The 23,310-nt window shown below is 36.5% G+C and overlaps 1 protein-coding gene across 5 annotated transcripts in view; it reads right to left on the bottom strand.

The window, feature by feature from the left end:
* The window catches only part of CCDC171 (coiled-coil domain containing 171), a 166,056-nt gene that overhangs the window by 132,337 nt on the left and 10,409 nt on the right, over positions 1–23,310 (bottom strand). For 4 of the 5 annotated variants that reach the window (XM_050986505.1, XM_050986506.1, XM_018918358.3 and 1 more), the window contains exons 3-7: positions 21,679–21,811; positions 20,020–20,194; positions 17,294–17,475; positions 12,074–12,220; positions 698–790 (exon numbers count right to left, since the gene is read on the bottom strand). In XM_050986505.1, coding sequence (XP_050842462.1) covers positions 698–790; positions 12,074–12,220; positions 17,294–17,475; positions 20,020–20,194; positions 21,679–21,811 — 730 coding nt within the window. Of the gene's footprint in view, positions 1–697; positions 791–12,073; positions 12,221–17,293; positions 17,476–20,019; positions 20,195–21,678; positions 21,812–23,310 lie in introns of those variants that run through there. The other variant, XM_050986507.1, reaches the window with a different exon arrangement.

A 23,310-nucleotide genomic window follows, 5' to 3' on the forward strand; every position in this document is an offset into this window, starting at 1 on the left:
TTTGCTTAGTTTTTCAGAGGTCCAGTAAGTAATATCATATTCGTTAACAAACTAAGAAATCTCAATTTAGTTTCTTTCAAACTTCTTTTTACTAAACCATATTTTTTTTACTGAGTCCAATGCTGTGTGATACAGATACAAAAAATTAACATCCAAGTATATATACTAGATTTATTCATATAATCAATCTTCACTGCTAACTGTGAGTATCATAATTTTGAAGCTGAAATGTCCTCTAAGAAATTGTGTTTGAAACTGCAGTTTCAGGTTGCATTATTCTCTCAACTCCTAGATAAGTCGCATGTATGCAAATGTCGCCAAATTCCTTTAAGTAGCCATTCAGAAGATACAGGAAGCATATTTAAACACTAGGATAGTGCTTAACTATTGTGAAACATTTCCTTTTCCCTAATTTTTTAAATAGGAGTGGGAATTCTCAAAATTACAAATATGACATCTTATTTTATTATTTATTCTAATAACTTTAAAGTTCCCTGAAAAGCAGATACTCTTCTATTCTGTACCTATATATATATTTATTTATATATTTTTTATGATTTTGGACACTTATTATAATAAATCTATTTAGGTTTTTCACTGGAGCAAGTGCTCTTCATATAATTGGGTATTAGTTATTTCACAACTTCCTCAACTGTTTTACTGCAAACTTCCATGAAATATTTAACAAAAAGTTTACCTGGATGATCTCTGAAGTGAAATTGGATGCTAAATGTGCTGCTCTCTCTGCTTCAATGTCTTCTTCCAGTTTCTTTGTTCTCACTGCAGCTGCCTAAAAATACATTTTCAGGATATTTAAGTTTAGAGAGAAGACAATATGACACCAGGTTTAGTCAACTCATTAAGCATATTGTGATTCCATACACTAATCTGATATATCTGAATTTCTTTGGAACTGTGACAACTCATACCAAGAAACACATAAAACAACATTTTTTACATATAAGGATTATTAAATTAATATTTTCTATTTAGTTAAGTAAATTGATGTAGTATTATGTTATTGCAGCATTTTTTATAATCAGCTAGGGTCAGAAAGCAAATAAACCAAGTTAAATATTCTTCCTATTGCCCCACTATTTGCTCACTTGAGGCAACATAAATATAATCTGTATGTCCTTAAATACATTGAGGTATCAATAGAACATCTACAATTTTCATAAAAGAGATGAAATGATGCACAAGGAAGATTCTTCAAAAATTTATCTGCTTAACATACCTAATTTTAAAAAATCACAAACACCGCTACTATATTTTCACACTGCTAAGATTATTCTCTTAATTAAGAGTGTCTTCAAAAATGGTAAGAATATCCCAAGGAACTACTGGCCAGTCAGGCCTCACCTCAATCCCTGGAAAAGTGGAGTGCCTCCTTCTGGATACCATCCCTATCACAACATGGAGAACAAGAAAGTGATCAGAGAAGTCGGCATGGATTAAGCAAAGGGAAATCATGCTTAGACAATCGGATTGCCTTCTATGATGGGACAGCTACCTGGATGGATGAGGGAAGAGCAATTGGTACTCTTTACCTCCACTTCAGCAAGGCTTTCAACACTGTCAACATCTTGTGGACAAACTAGGAAGTGGGCCTGGATGAGGGGACACAGAGGTGAACTGGGAACTGTCTGAACCCAGAGGATTGTTATGAGTGGCACAAGGTCTGATTGGAGGCCTGTCACGAGTGGTGACTGCCCAGATTCAAGAGTGGGCCTGGTATTGTTTAACTTCTCCATCAGTGCCTTGGATGAAGGGGCAGTGCCCCCTCAGCCAGCTCACTGATGGATGGCACAGAGCTGGGAGCAGTGGCCGATACCCCAGAGGGCCGTGCTGCCCTTCAGAGGGGGGAGAGAGGGGCAGGGAAGAACTGTCTGAAATTCAGCAAAGGCACATGCAGGGTCCTGCACGTGGGGAGGAAGAACCCCAGGCACCAGCACAGGCTGGCTCTGACCTGCTGGAAAGCAGCTCTGAGGAGAAGGACCTGGGGTTCCTGGCAGAGAGCAAGCTGTCCATGAGCCAGCAGTGTGACCTGGTGGCCAAGAAGGCCAATGGTGTCCTGGGATGCACTGGGAAGAGCAGTGCCAGCAAGGTGTGGGAGGTGATCCTGCCCCTTTATCAGCCCTGGTGAGGCACATCTGGAGTGCTGTGTCCAGTTCTGGGCTCCTCAGGACAAGGGAGACACAGAGCTGCTGGAGCTGGTCCAGTGGAGGTGACAAAGATGATGGGGGGACAGGAACATCTCTCTTGGGAGGAAAGGCTGAGGGAGCTGGGCCAGCTCAGCCTTGAGCAGAGATGACTGAGAGGGGACCTCATCCATGTCCGTGAGTATCTGAAGGGAGGGTGTCAGTGGATGGATCCAGGCTCTGCTCAGCAGTGCCAAGCAACAGGACAAAAAGCAATGGGCACAAACTGATACATAGGAAGCTCCACCTGAACATAAGGAAGAACTTTTTGTGCAATGACCAAGCACTGGAACAGATTGAACAGAAGGGTTGTGGAGTCCCCTTCACTGAAGACACTCAAGAACTGTCTGGACACAATCCTGTGCTATGTGCTCTAGGATGACCCTGGTTGAACAGGGGGGTTGGACCAGATGACCTCTGTGGTCCCTTCCCACCTTACCCATTCTATGACTGCGACAAATAGCTTGATTAAGACCCTTTATATTCTCTAGGTATTATTCCTTCCAAACATTAGCTCCTAATCCACTTTGCCCTTAACAGAGAATTAGCAAACTATGTCCTGCCCCAGTTTTGAAGGACTCCTTAGCATCCTCCCAAGATGAACATCTGTTAATAGGATAGTTTAACTCAAAAATACTGCCAGCCTATTAAAAGTCCATAATAAATACAAGTGATATGGATTTCACTTCTTTTCTAATTCAAAAAAACATTCAAAAGTCTGTCTAAAAATAATTATATTTTCAATTTGACAGAAGACAAAGAAAACAGTAAGGAAGGTATTAATTACAACATTCAGAGAGGAATATGTAATTTTTTAAAAAATTAAATGAAGAAATGGAAGCTTCACTGAGAATATTTCACTGCATATAAAGAGCAAAATCACTATTTTGGCTGGCTTAAGTGTCTATTCTCACAGCAAACACTGAAAAACAGTGATTCTGAGAATAAAGTTTTCAGGCACAACATACTAATTCACAAGCTCTGCACTGAATTTGACTTCTAAGTCTTATTTTATTTCCTGAACACCTAACTATGCCTTCATCACAGCCTCACTCCAGCTGAAAGTAGAGATGCAAAACACCATCAAAATGGTTAACTTATCCTCTCAAATGGAAGCCCCTGAAACTCTTAGGTTTTTTCAGTCTCAAGATGAAAAATAAAACTGAAATAACAAATAATAGCTTGAATGATGTCGTTGGTAAGAATTAAAAACTGAAATAACAAGATTCTCCCAATCAGAATATACACGTATCAGCCGCTGGTATAGTTCTTCAAAAGAAAATTCTGTCTTCTTGAGCTAACATGATGAACACTAAATGCAAGGACAAGCCACATGGTCCAGAGGAAACACAAAATCAGAGAGGTATAGAAGCCTCAGTCCTAAGAAAATACAGGGACAGTACATGAAGAAGGCAGGAGCAGGCAGACATCTGTAAGAAGTACCAATATATCACTCTTTTGATGTCTGAAGTAGGAGCAATTCCATTTAAACAGTAACATTTGTAGATGTTGTCTTTGCTTGCATTGCCTCAAGTCACTGAAGAATTATCTTGTAGAATTAGCATGCCTATTAAAAAAAAAAAACACTGGCAAAATTTAGCATTTCAGGCACAGACATCTCTGATGAACTCTGAAATAAGAGAAACAGCTCCTTTCCACAAACAAAACAGTATGTCTAGCCTACTGGAAAAGAGTTATGATCTTCATAACCAAAGAAGAGCCAGATGTTCCTGACAGGAATCCAATGTAAAGCATTCAAATAGGTTCAAGATATCATACACAGAAAAGCTGTATTAGAAACCAGAAATCAAACTTTGACATGTAAGTTTATATCCCTATATAAAACCATGAAAAAAGTTACTTTTTCAACACTGGTGTTTCTTCCTAAAGTTAAACACAGCAATGCCCTCTTCTTTTGCATTTGATGTTTCTCTTCTTCTAGAGTTTGATTCTTTAAAGCTTTGCCTCAGAAGTTTTACAGTCTTGCTTACATTAGTTCACAGCAACTCCAAAAATCAAAGACCCTGGGAAAAAAACAAATCTTTTTATTCAAGATAAGACACTGTTAGAGATCTGACAAAACTACCACTAATTTTTTGCTTTATTAGAAGCCAAAGATGAAGAGCAAACTGTGTTCTTTCCAAAAGTCTCAGAAGATTACTCAGACAAACCTTAACCTTATTTTACCAGTCTATATACTCTACCCAGAAGACTGGTTGCTTAAAAGAGCCTGCAGAAAAAGTACAGATGTGAATTGAGGAAGTCATGTAGATGCTGTTGGTGGAGCACTGAATATTCTTTTTCGTCTGCTCTATGACTACCTTGCTAAAGCTTATGGCTCACCATAGTTCCAGCAAATTTAAACCAAGTCAGATGCCAGCAAATAATTGAGAAATTAGTCAGAAAAAAACCCCAAACTTCATGACAGACATTAAACCAGCCACTACCGCTTAAGCACATCTAATCAATACAGAATTATTAATAGAAAGAAATTTAGATTTGCTCTAAGGAAAAGAATCTTGGTATTTCAGTCTATCTGCACATCAGCCATAGAACTTGCACCTGTATTTAAAGCTGCATCTGAAGACTCAGTTGGGAAGATCACAGCTGCAACAAAATGCCATATAGAAAATCTATTCTATTTTGTTGATAAAGGTTCAAACAGGCTCAGCTAATACCTATATGCACTTCCCTTCACAGTGAGAAGCTGCATACTCCACCAGTGAGAAGAATCTATTACACATTCTGTGAGTAGAAGAAAAATGTCAGGAAGGAGTCTAACCTGTAAAACCATGGTAAAAGGTCCAAAAAGAGAAATAGGAAGGAGTTTTGTTTTCCTGTCTGACAAACAGAAAGTCACTGGCATCAGAAACCCATTAGACAGGCAAACCTCTTTGAATCACAATAAAGATGAGAGTATTCAGTATCCTTATGAATCATATGTCTGAAAATTTTACAAAATTTTCTTACAAAGAAGAAAAAGAAGAAGCTGTGTGAAAAGCACACCACAGATATCCAGATCATAGACTTGTACCTGGGAGTCAAAAGGGCATACATACTAGTTTAACACAGAAAGCTTCTTGTCAGGTCCAAATCCATCTCAAAGACGGACCAAAAAGTGAGTTCTCCACTGATTACAAAGTGTTTGCTCATCCAACAGAGACAACATTGATTATTCAAAAAGATTCCGTCACTTCTAACTTTAATGTGCACCTAACAAGACATATGAAGGCAGACATCTTACTAAAGATAACAGGCACAAACTCATGGAATTTCTGAAGTTTCCTTAGATATTCAAGCCGATTGATTTCAGCCTTAATTTAAAGAATGTGAGAAATAGTTACACACTTTTCATAAATTTAGGCAGGTTTACCGAACCTTATCAAAAATACAACAGAAGACTGAATGGAGAAACTATCATGGTGCCGGGAGCAAAGGATTTTTCCCACCATGTGCTCAACCACACAATGGAGGTTTCACCTTCTAACCCTTTTGCCTCTCCCAAAATTCTGTCCATTGACTCCTTCTTTGCTGTGCAGTGGTGGAGTTTACTTCTTCAAATCCTGTTTGGAGGCTAGCTGTTGCCATAGTGACAAGCAGACCTTCACAAATATCTCAACCCCGGCTGTCCCTTGATAACAATGCATGGGGGTAAAACATAACTATAAATCGATAAAACTTTTCTTAACCTAGCTCCATGATACTTGTCTGTTAATTGTGAGAGTCAATCATTGCATTACTCATCTGTCACAAAGAACAAAGATAGCTGGGATCAGTTTCCATGATAGTACAGAGAAAATTTTGACTTTTGAGAAACAATAAATAAAAGTGATCCAGAAAAATTCAATGTCAGCATTCAAACTTGTGAGCAAACATGCTTCATGTTTAATCTCTTAATGTTCAATCACTTTTTTCCTTGTCACATTGTATATCATTGCTAATGTGGAGACATCTTCTTTAAGCTTACAGTTTGCAACACCATTTTCCAAACTGTCCTTTGCGGCTTCCAGTTTTTTGTCCCTCACACTTTCTTGAAGTGCTGCAATATTTGTGACTACTGTTGTACTCCAAACTGAAAGATTCTACATGACATGTGGATCAACACCACATTTGCTATTAGACATTCTACATTAGATCTACAGAAAAAAAAAGTACCCGTTATCAGATAAGCAAACAGTAGGGGGGAAAAACAGAATGATATATTTTGCAACACTTACTAAGCTTAGATACAGTGATGGAAGTAATTTTCTCTTTTCTGCTAAATATTTAAACTCCTTCTGCAAGATTTTTCATTTATAAGGATATTTACACTTCTCGAGGGTTTAGGTCCAACCACTATGTGAAATGGTCAGCCAAGACATTTTTACATGAAGAGGACACACATGTACCTCATACCTGGATCACCATTCAACCATTCTGTTTGTGTGTTTCCATATTCAGACTCAGATCTTTTTCCTACTTAAAAGCATTTCCCTACAGCTCAAAGCTCAAACCAGGGGGTCTAAATACTTCTATGGGAGATGTGCTGACCACTTCCACCTAGCGTTAGAAATGCTGATACTCCTTGATCATGGTAAGGTGGAGCCATCTCCTGTCCAGAAAATAAACAACCTTTAGTAACTATAAAGATACTTAAATACCAGCAATTCTAAACCACTGAAGTAAATGTTTTTTCAGCCTGACAATGTGGATGACCCGCACTTATTAAGTATTATTATTACTACGTATATTTCCTGTACTTAAGGTTTAGAGAAATTTGTGTGACAGAATAGGCATGCTTGACTTGCACGACACTGGATAAACAATTACACTGGCATGGGAGGTACAAGATAAACTATATGCTTGACTTCAGGTTAAAGAAAGGGTAAAAAAAACTAGCAAGGTCCCCCTGAATGGCATCCCTGCCTTCCAGTGTGTCAACTGTCCCACACAGCTCAATGCTGTCAGCAAATCTGCTGTGGGTGCACTTGATCCCACTGTCCACGTCACTGACAAAGATATTAAAAAGCACTGGTCCCAATATCAATCCCTGGTTGATGACTGCTCTCCACTTGGACATCAAGCCACTGACCATAACCCTTTGAGAGTTATCCAGCCAATTCCTTATGTACCAAGTGTTGCAGTCATCAAATCCATGTCTCGCCATTTTAGAGACAAGGATGTTGTATGGTACACTGTCAAATACTTTGAAGAAATCATTCTGTCAGAAAGCTTATCACTCAAGAAATATAACTTCAGAGCCACCAAAGAGTTCCATTACAAAACCTGCGATGCTTAGAATCCTTTAAGTATATGGCACTATATATTTTTATCTAGAGAAAGTATACCTCTTTGGATATATATATATATTTATATATATATATGTACACACACGTAAGTATACTACGTACTAAGCATGTAGTAACTAATATATGACAGTCACATCTTCTAGAATTCCTGGATGACAGTTTTTCATTGTGGACACTCTAGAAAGCATAAGATTAAGTAGGGATAAGCTGTTTTTGGTTGTGATCTAAATTTCATGTTTCACTAACACAGAGAGAGTGAGAAATAAGCCCACAGCCTTCAAGTATTGCACATACATATACTTCAAACAAATACAGATATTAACCATTGCCCAAGTCCTCTTTGCATCATAGCAGCATTACCAAGCTAATACAAGCATACATGTTTAGCACCACATGTCAATATACATAGAGGAGGCAAGGGAAGTAAAAAAGGCAATGTGAAAGCTATGGGAATAGTCTTTAAATGGAAACTAGAAATCTCAGAAATATGACAATATACTCAGCCTCAGAAATTAAACAGACCAAGTTATGGAACATTTTTCAAGCCTCACAAGGAAGACTTAAAAAAATTGAGAGACCTTGAGCTTCAGCTTACTAAGAGTTGGCAGCCTCAAACACATTAAGAAATAACAGAAAATCATTTCATTTATAGGAGCAAGACAAAGAGTTTGAAATGTGTAAACTAATAATTTTCTTTCCTGTGGTAAAGTGCACATTCTAGTTGCGAAACCACTTTCCCACCCACTTTTTGGCTGAATACATCATAAGAAACATTACTTTCATATGACAAGTTTTCTTGTCTTGTCTTTTTCAAGTATGTCCCAAGAATCCTCATTAGCAATTGAGCTAAAAGTTAAAATAAAAGACACTGGTTCTGGAAAATTGATAATCATAAATAGTATTATCTTGATGAGTTCAATAGCAATAGATCAATAATTTAATTGGCTACTGAATTCTCAGGCTAAAGACGCAGAATGATATCTGAGGTTCTCAATCTCAATTTTTCTGGCACAGTGTGTTTTTTACTTCAGAAGCACTCCATATCTATGCAGCATTGGTATCACTGCAAACTGGAAAGCTGGCAGGTTAGATGGTGCAGCAACAGCTATCTTTCAACTGAAAAGTCCACAGAATAGTTGCCATTATTCTTTCTCCTAATTTCTAACTCTGAAAACTAGAATTTCCTCTTTTTGACCATGATCAGAGTAATCACTAAAGGATAAAACCAGACTAATACTTGGATAAGAAAAAAACAAAACACACAAAAAAAAAAAAGGTGGGGGCAGGCAGGCTTTTTGCCTGCCCCCCCTCCTTTTTTTTTTGGATATATAACACTCTGTTGGATAAAATTCTTCATACAAGTGTCATTGTACTAAAAGAAAAAAAAATTAAATTTAACATTTCCCTCCATTACCAAAGCTCAAGTATTTTCCCATGGATTTCTCCTTATGTCCAGCAGAGGGTAGCAAAAGAACAGATTTGTGAACTCCAGAAAACATTAATCTCCACTGCTTTTCAAGAAGTAGCATATAATTAAATATTCTAAGATTGCAGTTGAAGTAGAAGTACACTACTCCTCACACAATCACCTTAAGAAGTTTCTTCTCATCATCAAGAACTTAGTACATACTTGCTAACCAAATGATCATTAACATGAGGTACTCAGCATGGAAATTGAAGATTCGCATCCTATATCTACCAGCTTCTATAAGCTAAAAATTCTATGAAGTGAGATTAAAAAATACAGATCTACTATCAAAAAATGTAGACCATTCTGTCTGGGGTGTACTACTTTAAGACCTCTATATCTGACTGGAAATTCAGCTTGGCTACTGGTATCATGATGCACTTAGTGGAGGAAGGATGTTGTAGATGATATACACCTAGTCTTTAATGAAGGCTTTGACACCATTTCCACAGTGTACTCCTAGAGAAACTTGCTGCTTATGGTGTGAATGGGTACACTGCTTGCTAGGTAAAGAACAGGATGGATGGCCAGGTCCACAGAGTGGTGGGAATGGAGGTACATCCAGCTGGCACCAGTGAGGCTCCCCAGGGATCAGTGTTTGGGGTCAGTCTTGTTTACTATCTTTATTGGTGATCTGGATGAGGGGATTAAATCCGCTTGCATTTGTGAATGACACCAAGTTGGGTTGGAGTATCCATTTGCTGTAGGGTGGGAAGGCTCTGCAGAGGGAGCTGGAATGGCTGGAGAGATGGGCCAAGACCAGCACCATGACATTCAACAAGGCCAAGAGCTGAGTTCTGCTCTTTGGCCACAACAACCCCAGGCAGCGCCACAGGCTGGGGCAGAGTGACTGGGAAGTGGCCCAGCAGAAAAGGACCTGAGGGTGCTGGTGGCAGTGGCTGAACATGAGCCAGCAGTGCCCAGGTGGCCAAGAAGGACAATGGCATCCTGACCTGTACCAGCAACAGTGTGGCCAGCAGGAGCAGGGCAGGGCTTAATCCCCTCTACCCAGCACTGGTGAGGCTAAACCTCCAATCCTGTGTTTAATTCTGGGGCTCTCAATTCAGGAAGGACACTGAGGTGCTGGAGAATGTGCAAAGCAGGGCAACCAACTGGTGAAGGGTCTGGAGCACAAGTCCTGTGAGGAGCAGCTGAAGGAGCTGGTAGTGTTTAGACTGAAGAAAAGGAGGCTCAGGGGTGACCTTACCACACTCTACAACTTACTGCCTGAAAGGACGCTGTAGCCAGGTGAGAGACAGTCTCTTTTCACAGGTAACAAGTGACAGAATGAGAGGAAATGGCCCCAACTTGTACCAATGGAAGTTTAGAATGGATATTATGGAAAAAATTCCTTATGGCAAGGGTTGCAAAGTGTAGGAGGAGGCTACCTCCTTCCCTGCCCAGGGAAGTGGTAGAATCTAGTGGTAGATGGTAACCATCTACGAGGTTACTGTAGGTCCTTTCAGATAATTACACATATGCAATTTACTTCTAAGATGGTAGAGTGAGATGCAAGCTGCCAACAGGATATGTATTGAAGTCTAACCTAGTCTGGTTTTCTTTGATTCAAAGACTTGTGCTAATTTTCTTTAACTTTTAAATGCAAGAGATTTCATCACATACTTTTCCTTAATCACTGCTTAATTTCCTTATCAATAAGTAACAAGAAACTCATTTTTCTGCAGACTGAGTATGCCTTCTTACATTATTAAGATATTCAGAAAGTTAAAATAGTAACAAAAATTTAGAAGCAAAAAAAAATTTCTGATTATGGTTAGTAGGTACCATTTTCCTAATAAGACCATCATTAGGGTGTAGCAATTGTATATTTTCAAGGAACTGCATCCTTTCTTTTCAAATTTACAGTTGGTGGGTATATTCAATAAAATTATTTTAAAAGATAAATTATTTGCTGCCTTTCTCCTCCTCCTTTAAGCTCATTACTTCTCTGCTAGTATACAAAAAGCCATGAGGTCATAAGAAGCGTCCTTACTCAAGTACAGGGAAGCAAAACTTGGTGCTTTTTAAAAGGGCTATTGGAACTTCACAGTGTGCAACACATTCCAACTGAAGGCAATTCCACTTAGGCCAATAAGTGCAGCTGAAAATACATGACAATAGATTTTCTGTAGAATTCTTTGAGGGCACAAAGGTCTACCTTGTTAGTCAATAAGTCAGTGTTTTTAGTTGATGAGCTTTGATCTTCCCTGTAGGAATTTTCTTTAGTGCTTAATCTTTAATGCAGGACTCTACCTACCTAAAAATCAGCCCTTAAAACATTTCTTTTGCCTTAAGAGAAAAACAACAATAAAAAAAAACAACAGCTGAAAACTATGTCACTTATTCCTTTAAGGTTTCAATATTTAAGAAGTGACAGTCCTTTTAAATTCATTGTGGAAAATATTTAAAGATGCCCTCGGTAGAAAACATACATCAGGATAAAGAATTGTCCATTCAATAGGGTTTTCTGCAATATCAAATATTCTACCAAGAAAATCTTAGTCCAGACTGTATGAACATATAACATAACTACTACAAAACCTATCAGTTGACAAACAAAATATTGAAACTTAGGAGGAAACTAACTGGTTAGTGTAAAGAGCCTATTTACAAGATATTATTCTCCAAAGACTAGAGACTTCTCAGCCATGGGTGTCACTCAACAGAGAGGAAACCTAAACCTGCAGTAACCTAATTCTAGTAAGTAACTCCAGGAGGAGGCTGCTCTAAGACCATTGTGATCTTTCAATATTGTACTCCCTCACCTAGCACATCATCTGACAATTTTTGCAGCTCCAGCAGATTCTCCACCAGAAATCCATTAAACCAAACATATAAGAAGACAGACAAATTAAGACTTTAGATTTCCTGAAGTTAGCCTTGTTTTCACCCTTATATAAACCTTTTCCTGTCTCCTGTTTAAATGCAAGTCTCAAGCCAAGCTCATAATAGAAGTGGCATTCACCTGTTCAGCCATTTCTGCAAAACAGATGTTCAATATTTTGTTCATCAAGTACACAGAATTCCAGCCTAACTGGAAGGTTCCATGCCTCAAAAATGAAATTGCTCAATGTCAGTGCTTGTTGAGACTAATAGCAATAGTCGAAAAACCTTACTTCAAGTTCCTTTAAAAGTCTCTTCTCTCGTTCAGTGCTGCATTTAAGATCATTGGCCTGGCATCTCAGCATCTCATTACAGCCGCTGTGCTCCACCTCCACATCTCTCAATTTCTTGCGCATATTTTGAAGTTCATTATTCAGCTCCTAGAAAAGAAATAAAGCATTAAGAGTTACTTTTGCTAAGATAAAGCAGAAGGTTCAAAACAGGAAAGAATGCATCAGAACAGGCTAATAAAATCTAACACATCGGCACATGTCAAGCATTTACCTAACAACAAACATTCCTCATTCACCACCAGATAACATGTTGGCTCACAACTCACAACAAACATGACCTTCTGCAGTAATAATAAAATCAGAGCCAATTCTCCACAGGAAATTTTTCTCTAAAGAAGTACAAGGCTGCTCCTCCAATCTGTTCTCTCTTGAAGCTCAGTGGCAGTGATGGAGAGGGAAACAGTTAAATGCATTTTATGAAATGACAGAAGTTCTATTTAGAAGTTTGTTATTATTCTGTCAGAACTTCAAATCAAATAATCAGACATGTCGAAAGTTACTCCCATAGAATAAATATTCTTAATTTCTGCTATTCTGAGGACTTTTCTCAGAAACTGAATTATAAAATTAGTTACATGAACTATGAATTTCTTGGAAAGATAAAATAACTAAGCTGTGTGTCCCCCCCCCCAGTTTTTGCTTTTGGAAATTGAACCAAGATACACGTTGGTGTAACACTATTGGACTCAGCAGCTCTGTGGAGTCACTACTACAAAATTCTCATTCGTGCCACACCAGACAGGGAGGAAAGTAGCCAAATAATGAGCCCCCAGTAGCCTAGTGCATATTTAAGCTGGGGATTCCAGAGGCCTTAAAAAAGAATAGCTTTGGTCTAGTGGACAGGAGTAAGCTTTTCCATAACTAGCATCAGAAACAAGTTACAAATCCAGTGACTTAGCTGGAAGACCTTTTGAAAGCCAATTACTTTCTCCACAAAACACAGAAAGATTATCCTAAGTCCTTCTGTTCATTTATTCCTATCATTTATCATGGCAAGAGACATTTTGTGAAAATAAACCAGTTGGTCTACAAATTCTGCTATTACTCTTACATAACATAATCTTGTTCCTGAAAATTACTAATCATAAGGCATCTGCAAAGCAGGGAAGAGAAGGAAAAGAAAATGAATTATTAATAAAGAACTATTGTTCAGAAGATTGAAATTTGACAGAACCATGTTTATACATGAAGATCAAAGAAATATGAGTCTTTTCCAAAGTTTAAAACAAATTTTAGAAGTTCTTCATGACTGAAGGTAGAAAGTTTTGGCCTCTTAAACATGACACTAAGGGATTCATGACTTCCTTATTAACACCAAGTGCCACTCCATTAATACCAAATTGTCACTGAAAACTTTAATTAATTTTCTCTTTTTTCATGTAGAGGCACTATGGCATGATTTCTTCGCATTGTCTGAAAAGATAAAAAGGAGCATGCCTGTGAAACAACTGAATTAAAAAACAGGAACCTCAGTAAATCAAAATATTTCAAAAACAGTCTGCCTGGATATGGATTAAATTTAAGGTGATCTTCTAACTTTGCCTGTAATACCAAAACAATGGAGAGATTTCTGCCCATCAGCTTGCAAAAAAAAAAATTACTTTTACTCAAATTTAAAGCTATCATCTTCTCTATATTGGAAAGATATAGAAATATTTCTCTTCAGATTTAGCTTCCACATATTAACAAACGTGAGCTGTGAAAAGTGCATATGAAATAAGTAATATATAGCTTCCTGGAAAAATACTTCATCAAGACTTTAAAAAACTGACATGAATAGTACATCAAGGATGTTAAACAAGTCAACATGACTTCAGACTCTTGAAGTCTCTGAACTTTTCAGATATGGTATAACTGTGTCAGACTGTTCAAGCAGTTACCTGCACTTGGAAGGTTCAGCAAGAAACAGACTTCACCATGCTAAAAAAGAAACACCTTTATACATACATATGTATCTGCATGACACACACACTCACTAGACATATTTGCTTATCAAAACCATGGCTGGTCGGTTGGTTCAGAGTGTGTATAAACAACACAATTTCACAAAAAGTCCAAGGAAAAACTGAGTGCTTCTGTGAAGGAATACTGTATTCTGACTCACCACAAGATGATGCTATTGCACTTACTATTGAACTCCAACATCTTTTACCATGTACCAAACACAATGCTAAGCACACTCAATATAGCGCAACACAAAACTTTCTCTGTTAGAAAGCAGAGAGGACTACTTTAACTCCATATCATAGAGACACATTTTAGTAGATTAAACTGACTTCATTTCTATGCTTACCTCAGCATTTTCATAGCTAAATTCAGACATGTAGTTCACAAAGTGCAGGTTTAGAACCAGGATTTGCCATGCATGTTTAGAATCTTACTTCTTCATACCTATTAAGACCACTTTATGTAGCTTTTATCTCATAACTCAAAATAATTATTAATTATTTAAAATTGGACTCTAAATACACAACACTAAAGATGGGAACACATTTGAAGCTTTAGTTTACAAACCCATCTAATATTTATCTGTCAAGTCAAATCAGTTAAGCTTTCAAACAACTAAGATAGTCAAGTCCAGATTTAACATTAATGTATGTATTTTTTTATTTCTTGGAATTTTACAACTATATGTAACTATAACTAGGGTAATAGGCAACGGAACGCTACAAAAACAAAGCAGAAAAATTGAACTATTTGCAATTGAACTCAATCCAAAAATTTTACTATTCAAAGCACACTGGTAGTTATCTAGTAGTGAATCACATACTTTAGGAGAGAACAATTATATAGCTTTAGTACAATCTTCCAACAAAAACCCTGCTTCTACAAATCACCTTCCACTTCCAAATCAACATACATTGACAGAGAATACAACGACTTGAGCAACCCACTGTTCCTTTTCATCTGAGGATAAACATCACTTCTAAGAGTATAGTACACTTCTTAAAACATTGTTATTTTCATATAGTATTAAACGCACTGAATAATACTTGTAAACTCCATACATAAGAGATGAAAAGTCCCTTCCAAACCCTCCTCAGCTTAAGTCAGTCTACTGTTAATCAGAACACAGAGCCAAAACACCACTCTTACCATGCTTTACCTGGCAACTTAATAAGAAAAATGTGTCTAAGAGTAAGTTTCCTCATAGCCTAAACCCAACCTCAGTTTTTCAAGCATTGACTTTGAATGAAAACTGACTCATGTTTCTGTTGGTTTGAGAAGGACCTTAGGGTATCACCTGTTAATGAATTAACATATTCCCCTACGAAATCTCCTCTTTCTCTTTTTTTTTTTTAACTATACCTTTACAGTTCTCCCAATTAGTCTCTCAAAGTACTGTTCAACATGTCGACAAAATTATTGAGGGAATGAGGGAATTTCCTTTTTATCCTTCATTCAAAGAAAATTCAAATCAGTGGATCCTTTTCCACCATCAGGTCTCTTCATCATTAAGACAAACAGCACAATGTAACTCCTTTTGCAGTTGATGTACAGAAACACTATTTATCCACACACTACCTGGGTGTCATTACCACACCACTCCTTATAGATCTTGCCTTCAAACAGCTGAAGAGTCAGTACCTATGAAATGTACATAATTCAGGAAGCGTCTCTGCCCCTGAATTCTGTTTTGTTGGGCGAGCTGCTCCTACAGGTGCCATACAGCATCTGAGCAACAGCACCATAACATAACATAACATAACATAACATAACAGAACATGAACATAACATAACATAACAGAACAGAACATAACATAACATAACAGAACAGAACATAACATAACATAACATAACATAACATAACATAACATAACATAACATAACATAACATAACATAACATAACATAACATAACATAACATAACATAACATAACATAACATAACATAACATAACATAACATAACATAACATAACATAACATAACATAACATAACATAACATGTAGATTTGCTGTCAGAATCAGGCTATCAAGCTGCCAAGTAAATTTAGTACCATTTGGGAAGACTGGTACTGTCCCAGGCTTGGAGCTGACCAGCTGGGAAGAAAGTAACCAGAAAATTTTCTACTGCTTGACTAATGCCCATCCCAACTCAGACAAGTCTGTCACATCTTAGAAGGGACTACAAAGGAGGGAAATATATTAAAAAATTATTCTTTTAGCAGCAGTCTGTTCTCTGCATACATCACGCAATTCAAATGTCTATCAGCCCTAACAGAGAGAGCTTCTGCATACACTTCTTTTTATGAAGAATAACTACAGCTGAATACATTCTGGTTTTTCATCAACTAGTATTCTTACATAGGTAAGATACAACATATGGAACTTGCAATTTAAAAAGACAAAATTATAATTGAAGTAAACTGGTGTAATTGCTTGTGTCCCTGTGGAGCAGGCAAAAGTTAGGTATGTTCACTCAGCACTTCCACACCATAATGGTACATGATTTCTTCTAAACATATTTCAGTTTTAAATAGCTTGACTGTCTAAAAAAGGTATAAAAATAAGTTTGTATTTTATTACTTTTTACACATATAACACCCAGAGGATATATAAATATCAGTATAAATCTGGAAATATGATTAAATTAATTACTAAATAACAAAACCCCACACTCTAGAACAGATTATAATGTCATCTCTTAGTATTAGATGATTTTTATCTAATTTCCAACAATGCTTACTTTTCTTACGCGGTATGAAGTGAGTAACACACAATGCACAGCTCAAAATCCCATCATCACTGTTCAGGTTCCCTGAAAGTATGTGGTCTTCATATTATACAAACTGTTTTCATATTCACAGGCTATTGGATGTCATACTGGGGGAAGTAATACGGAAATTGAATCAGTGGTTGCTAGGTGTCACAATTTTACTGACTCAGTATCACATGACAGTGCAAATGGACTGTGCACTGGTAACTTGATTTAGGCATTTACCATCAAAATCAGCCCTAACACATTTCTTTAAAGCAAGAAAGACTGTGACACACCAAGTGTAACTTAATAAGGCTTGTTCTTCAGAAATACTCTGCAGCATTTAGCTACTGGGGGGACTTTTTCCTACATCAGAAAGACCTCAAACCACTACACACTTCACACCAAAAAAGTTCCAGCCATTATCTCATGCAACTTTCCAACTATTAATACACCATACCAGTAAAATAGTTTCTACTTCGTTTCTTTCTTTAAGAAGGAATACATATTCATTGTTATAAATTCTGCTGATATCATCCTTCGCCTTTGCAAGTCTTTGCTGTTCTTCTTCCCACTTCTGTTGAGCATTATGAAATGTTTCCTCAGTCTCTGTCACTTTCTGCTGAAGGTTTTCATTGAGTACTATTGTTTACAGAAAAAGAGAAAAAAAAAGGTAGAAGCAGCATGGCAAAACATATCCAGAAAAAAACCCCAAACACATAATGATCACCAGTTCTTCTGTGTATTTTGATACCCAGTGGAACACTGCAACATTAACTCTCCAGCACTGGAGAGCCCCAACTTCACTAAGAAGAAACCCGCAAATTTTGTGTTCTATCACATCTTTCCTACAAAAATATAGGAATATTTGACAGATTTTTAAAATTAAAACAATTTTTTCTCTTGGAAAAGGATAAAAACCCGAGATAATTCTTTGCAGGTCCCTTCCAAATCAGCGTATTCTGTGATTCTGTGAAATTATATCTTTATAGAATGGAGGACTTAATTTCAGATTACTACATTTCGCCATATTATTTCCAAATAATCTGGCAAATAATCTGAAATTATATTTCATTTTTGATATAGGCATTAGTCTGTATAAATTAAATTTGAGCTCAGTTTAAATGACAGTAAAGATAGGCACCTCTTCCATGAAAGAGTCTGTAGATAAACCTAAGGTAGGTTGGGTTAACTGCTCCTCAAGACATCTAAATCTTCAGCCCATAAATGACCTGAGATGGGGAACATTTTATACAGACTTCTGTAAAGCTTAAATGTCACAGAAACCTTTAGAACCCATAAGCATAACCTTCATAACCTTTATAGGAGAAAATATTTCACAACAGTTTTTCATTTTACTGAATACAACTACCTGCACTGGCATCTAAATCATCAGCACTTTGCAACAGGATTTTATTTCAAATCCATCCCAGTTTTCTGACATTTCTTCCTAATCAGAAAAGAATGAATTGAAGAGAGCACATTAAGATGACACAGAGAATCAGTGGACACAATGACAGGAATGGACTGCCAGATGGCAGAAAATCAACCCTGAAAAAGAACAGCAGAAAAAATTCTGAAGCAAACACTGAAGGGTACAAGGCACTAATGAAGCATTCTGTCTGAGGCGCTATGCTGGGGTCATACCAAAACACACCAAAACATGTGAAGTGAGAAAGGCTCCAACTGGCAAAGGAAAAGAAGCAGAAAATTACTAATTGCTAAAAAATTAAGCAGCAAAATTATAATTTGGTTTCTATGGCACTTCTCAGAGACATAAAAAGTTTGAGAAATTTCAGCCAATGGAATTTGTTGTCAATTGACAGACTGCAAATTACTGACTATGGTATTGAAAGAAACCAACACACATGTGCATTTAAGAAGACATCCTTTGCCTCTGTAAAGCATCTCCTATCCCCTTTTTGCACTTCAGTCCCCTCACCACAGCCTCATAGCCCAGTCCATTCAGGAAAGTGACAGGCAGCCCAGCAGACTAAGTGCTGTGGTTCCATCAGCATCAGTCCCTCTTGGGTCCTGCCTCTTAGTACCTGCATAGCATGACTCTTATACTGGCAAGGAAACCAGCACACATGGAAAGAAGCAGGACTTTGCTCTAGGTGAGAAACTAGCATTTCAGATCTTCCATTTGTAATCACAGGGAAATTTCCAAAGGGGAAAAAATGCCTTCTTCCAGATTACAATCCTTAAGATTCATTATTTTTCATGTGTTTGCAATCCCTAAGATTTTTGATTACTCATGTGTTCTCCAAAGGAGTGAAAGTTCATCTTTCCAAACATCTTAAAAATACTTGTTACTTTAGGTACTAGCAAGATCCAGACTCTGTTTTTGTTTTTTGAAAGTGAAAATCTTCGAGGAGTACTCCGAACTCTTCACTGAATATCAACAGCTCATCAAACTCACAGATACATCTCCTGTACTAGATTAAACAGATACAGAAGTTTAGGTAACTAAACATGCACCTCATTTCCTTGTAAGAATGAGAAATCTCTCTGTTTGAGGAGTAAAAAGGAAATCTGAGTTTCTGAATACAAAAGTAGCAGGAAATAAAAAGTCTACATAAAAACCTTCCCTTCAACATACTATTGTCACAACACACATTACTTTAAAAAAAAGAAACAAAAACAACGAGAAGAAAATAAACCAGACATGAATAATAAAAAGCTTGAAACATTTGAAAAGATAAAAGGAAGTACACATATGATGAGAACTTCTAGAAAAAAGCTGCTGGACATAGTGCAAACAAATGAGTAGGAGTTAATTTTTCCTATTCTTTTTTCTTCTGGTTTTTTATTTCCCTCTGAAATGGAAAAGGAAGAACTACTGGGCACAGGGATAACCTGGATGTGAAGATGGCCACCATAATTACAGTTTCATACACAGACAGCACTGAAGGAAGAAATAACAGAAGTTGATGGACAAGAAGAAAGAAGGGTTGGAAGGGTTAGCCTAGCCAGTTAGTTCTAATCCCCACATGAGACAGTAAGAGTTTCATGAACTCTTAGAGGTTTTCAAAAGCAAATGGATAAGATATGGGAATACAAGACAGATTAAAAAAAAAAAAAAGCAACAAACTAGAAAATTTAATTAAGTCAGTGCTTCCAACTTACCTTAATGACATAAAACAGACTTAGCCTTTATTCCATTTTTACTTCTTTGAAACCTACCTTGCAGTTCCACAAGTTTGTTTTTTGCATCACTTAATTCTTCTTCTGCGGTACTTATTTTCAGATGGGCACCTTTTCTGGCAACTGCCAATTCATACTCCAGACCTTGTCGAATGGCCTCTCCTCTCTCAAATTCTGAACGTAATTTGATTATCTGTTTTTCATAGTTGGAGACCTAGAAAATAAATTTCACAAAATTGCTAACAATGTTCTCTTGAAGAAATGCAACATGTTACAGAAATACACCTACAGAATACTTTTAAAAGGTACTTGGAATCACATTCACAACTGACATCTTATTCCACTTGAATTGAAATACAATCTTCCAACTGCATATTTATGCACATTTTGATACCCCACTGGTTTTTGTGAACTGATCCTTTTCCTAGATGAATTTCATGTGCCTTAAACATTCCCCTCCATTTTTAAAAAAAATAAAACTACCTTAAAAAAATTTACCACATATTACTGTCATCTTCCTGCGTCTCGGAAGAAAAAAATGCCATAAGAGAAACATTATATTCTAGACAACTTTCTAGAAACAGTCAGAACAGTCATTTTGGGATACTAGACTATCAGACATCTAGTAACTCACAAATATACATACAAGCATAAAATTCAGTCCAATAGTGCTCAGTAGTCAAACAGATGTCTTTAATGCCATCTCACAACAAACTAAGAATAGAAAACACTTCCAAAAGGGATCTTATACAGTCTGAGAAACGATCTTTGCTGCCAAAAACTGGAGTCAGAAAACCACATTCAAGATATTTCAACACAAGAAGATGGAAAGAAAATACATATTCCTTCAGAACACCTACGAAGTATCAGTATTCTTCTTAATGAGAACTTCATACATGGGAAATCACCCACATTACAAAGGATTTCCTTGATGTTGTTGCAGCTAACTAGTACTGAAATTAAGTAGCATTAAGAATATACTCAATTAATCTTTTCTTTAGTCTGAATATCAGTTCCCCCACTAACACATACAAGAAAAGGTGGGTGCTGACTTGCAATCAGTTTCAGTATATTGCTGCTAGGCACACTTCCCACATTTGCTTCCCACAATCTGGTAGTCGATAATCTAGTTTAAACTATGTTCTGAAGAAGTATTATTACTACTGTAGGTAGCAATTCTGCTCATCTGACACAGCCAACAAAACAAGTTTGTTGTTGCATGTACATTTATTATCTGGGTATGTACCCAGATTAAGAGATGCCTGTTTCGCCCACAATGACTTTTTCTTGTGCTTCAGTTACATTGTTATTTTCCCACTGGCTACCAACCGTGGTGTCATTGCAAAAAATGGAACTATCTGGATAGAAAGAAAGAAAAGAAAGAAAAGAAACAAACAAACAAACAAACAAACAAACAAACAAACTCTTACATTGAGCTCAGGGGGCACAAGATTCTTCTGCATTTTGCTGTTGAGAAGCGCTCTAGTTAACTACCATACCTTTAACTATTAACAATGACAGCAGAGGTGCTTAAAGTATCTATGAACAGATATGAGAGGTCTGTACAGTGACACCTTTCTTCATATTTTCCAGTTACGGACTATGCTTTTGATCCACCATCTGAAAATACTACTTCAATGAAACAAGATGACATTTATTCCAAGAGTAAAATAAGGCAAATAAAAAAGAAGTCCTTACTTCTTGATTGTGTTGAATAGTCAAGTCCAAATTTTCTTTTTTAGCTTGAAGAAGTTTCCATTTCAGACCTAAAACAGCATCCAATTCTGATTTATTGCTCTTCTGCAGTAACTCACATTCCTCATTATGTAAGCTGCAAAATAGTATTGTTTTAAAGAAAACATAAGCATTCCTTGTAAGTTTTAATGTTCCCTTATTTCAATTAAATTACCAGATTGTGGGTCCAAAGCTCTATACATTTGCTTAAATAGGGTATGCCTACTGTTGCTTATTATGCAAACTGTGAGAGATGTAGAAGCAGGAACTTACATTAGATATGCACTTTTAATTTCCCCAAATCGATTTAACCATGGTTTTCATTATTTTTATTATTGATCCAATAAACTTCCAGGATGGTTAAAAACTTCATTTCAAGAATATATATTAAAATGACTAGCAAGTTTCTGTCTGTCTCTTCAGTAAGGCTCATTTTTTAACATGGATTACTTTCTCAAAAACATCACTGTCATAAAACAAATGCATAAATGTGGAATAAATCTCACTCTTCCACATTTTGTTTTCAAAAATATATACATCCAAGCTACAGATAAACAATAGTTCACAAAAAAAAAAAAAGCAAACTAAAGGTGTAGTCCTCTAAAATACTCTGTTATTTCCACTACTTTTTCAGCCAAAAGAAAATCTACGTAGCAGGTAACAGGATTCGCCTCTAAGCATCACAAGCAATAGCAAAATAATCAAAACAAGCTTTTATGTAATGAGTGAAAAATTAGTAAAAAAATACATATTTAATTAACTAGCTTAATAATCTTGCAATCAATTATTATAACTATATTGATTATTAAAAATTATTATAAACTATAATTATTATAAAGTGGACAACTCAAAGTGTTTCAGGAGCTAAAACTCAGTCTTCACATTATTTGATATACATCATTTTTCAAATTATTAAAGCTATGTAACAATGGCTCTACTAATCAGTTGCTCCACACAAAAGTGAAAGGTGTCAGGGCCACTCAATATGAATTAAACTGTAAAAAGAAACATGATTAAACTAAACAAAAAGTTGGCATCATTTCATGCAGAACTGAAAATATATAAAATAGCTTACCTTAGTCTACATGAAGTCTTAAGTTTTAATTACAGAAAGAACAGTTTAATAAATTCTAGGTTTTTCTAAATAAAAAAATGATCACTTTACTCCTAGATTTATGCACAGGCACCATTAACATTTTTCACAACTAAAACCTTTTCCTGATGATATATGTTTTCTCACATAAACTGACTAACATAAATGTCATCAACAAGTGGAACAGTGTTCTAGATTAAATGTAGCCTTTAAAGATATTAATAACAAGAAATGATGAAATTACAGGCTTTTATCTGCAGTGTATAAATATTTTATAATTTAATAAATTCTGTCAAATCTTCATTTAAAAACAAGATGGACTTCATCTGTGTGATCAGAATAATTGTATGTCATCCGTACTTGGTCCACAGGGTGCAATGTATTTAACACATTTTATATTTTTAATATATGTAGGAGTTAAGGATCATTAAAACCTACATGTGCTGCAAGAAAACCACTAGCACATTATTAGCTTTCAGTATTTACATACCCAGAGGAACCAA

Source organism: Serinus canaria, chromosome Z, assembly GCF_022539315.1.
Source record: "Serinus canaria isolate serCan28SL12 chromosome Z, serCan2020, whole genome shotgun sequence".
NCBI lineage: Eukaryota > Metazoa > Chordata > Aves > Passeriformes > Fringillidae > Serinus > Serinus canaria.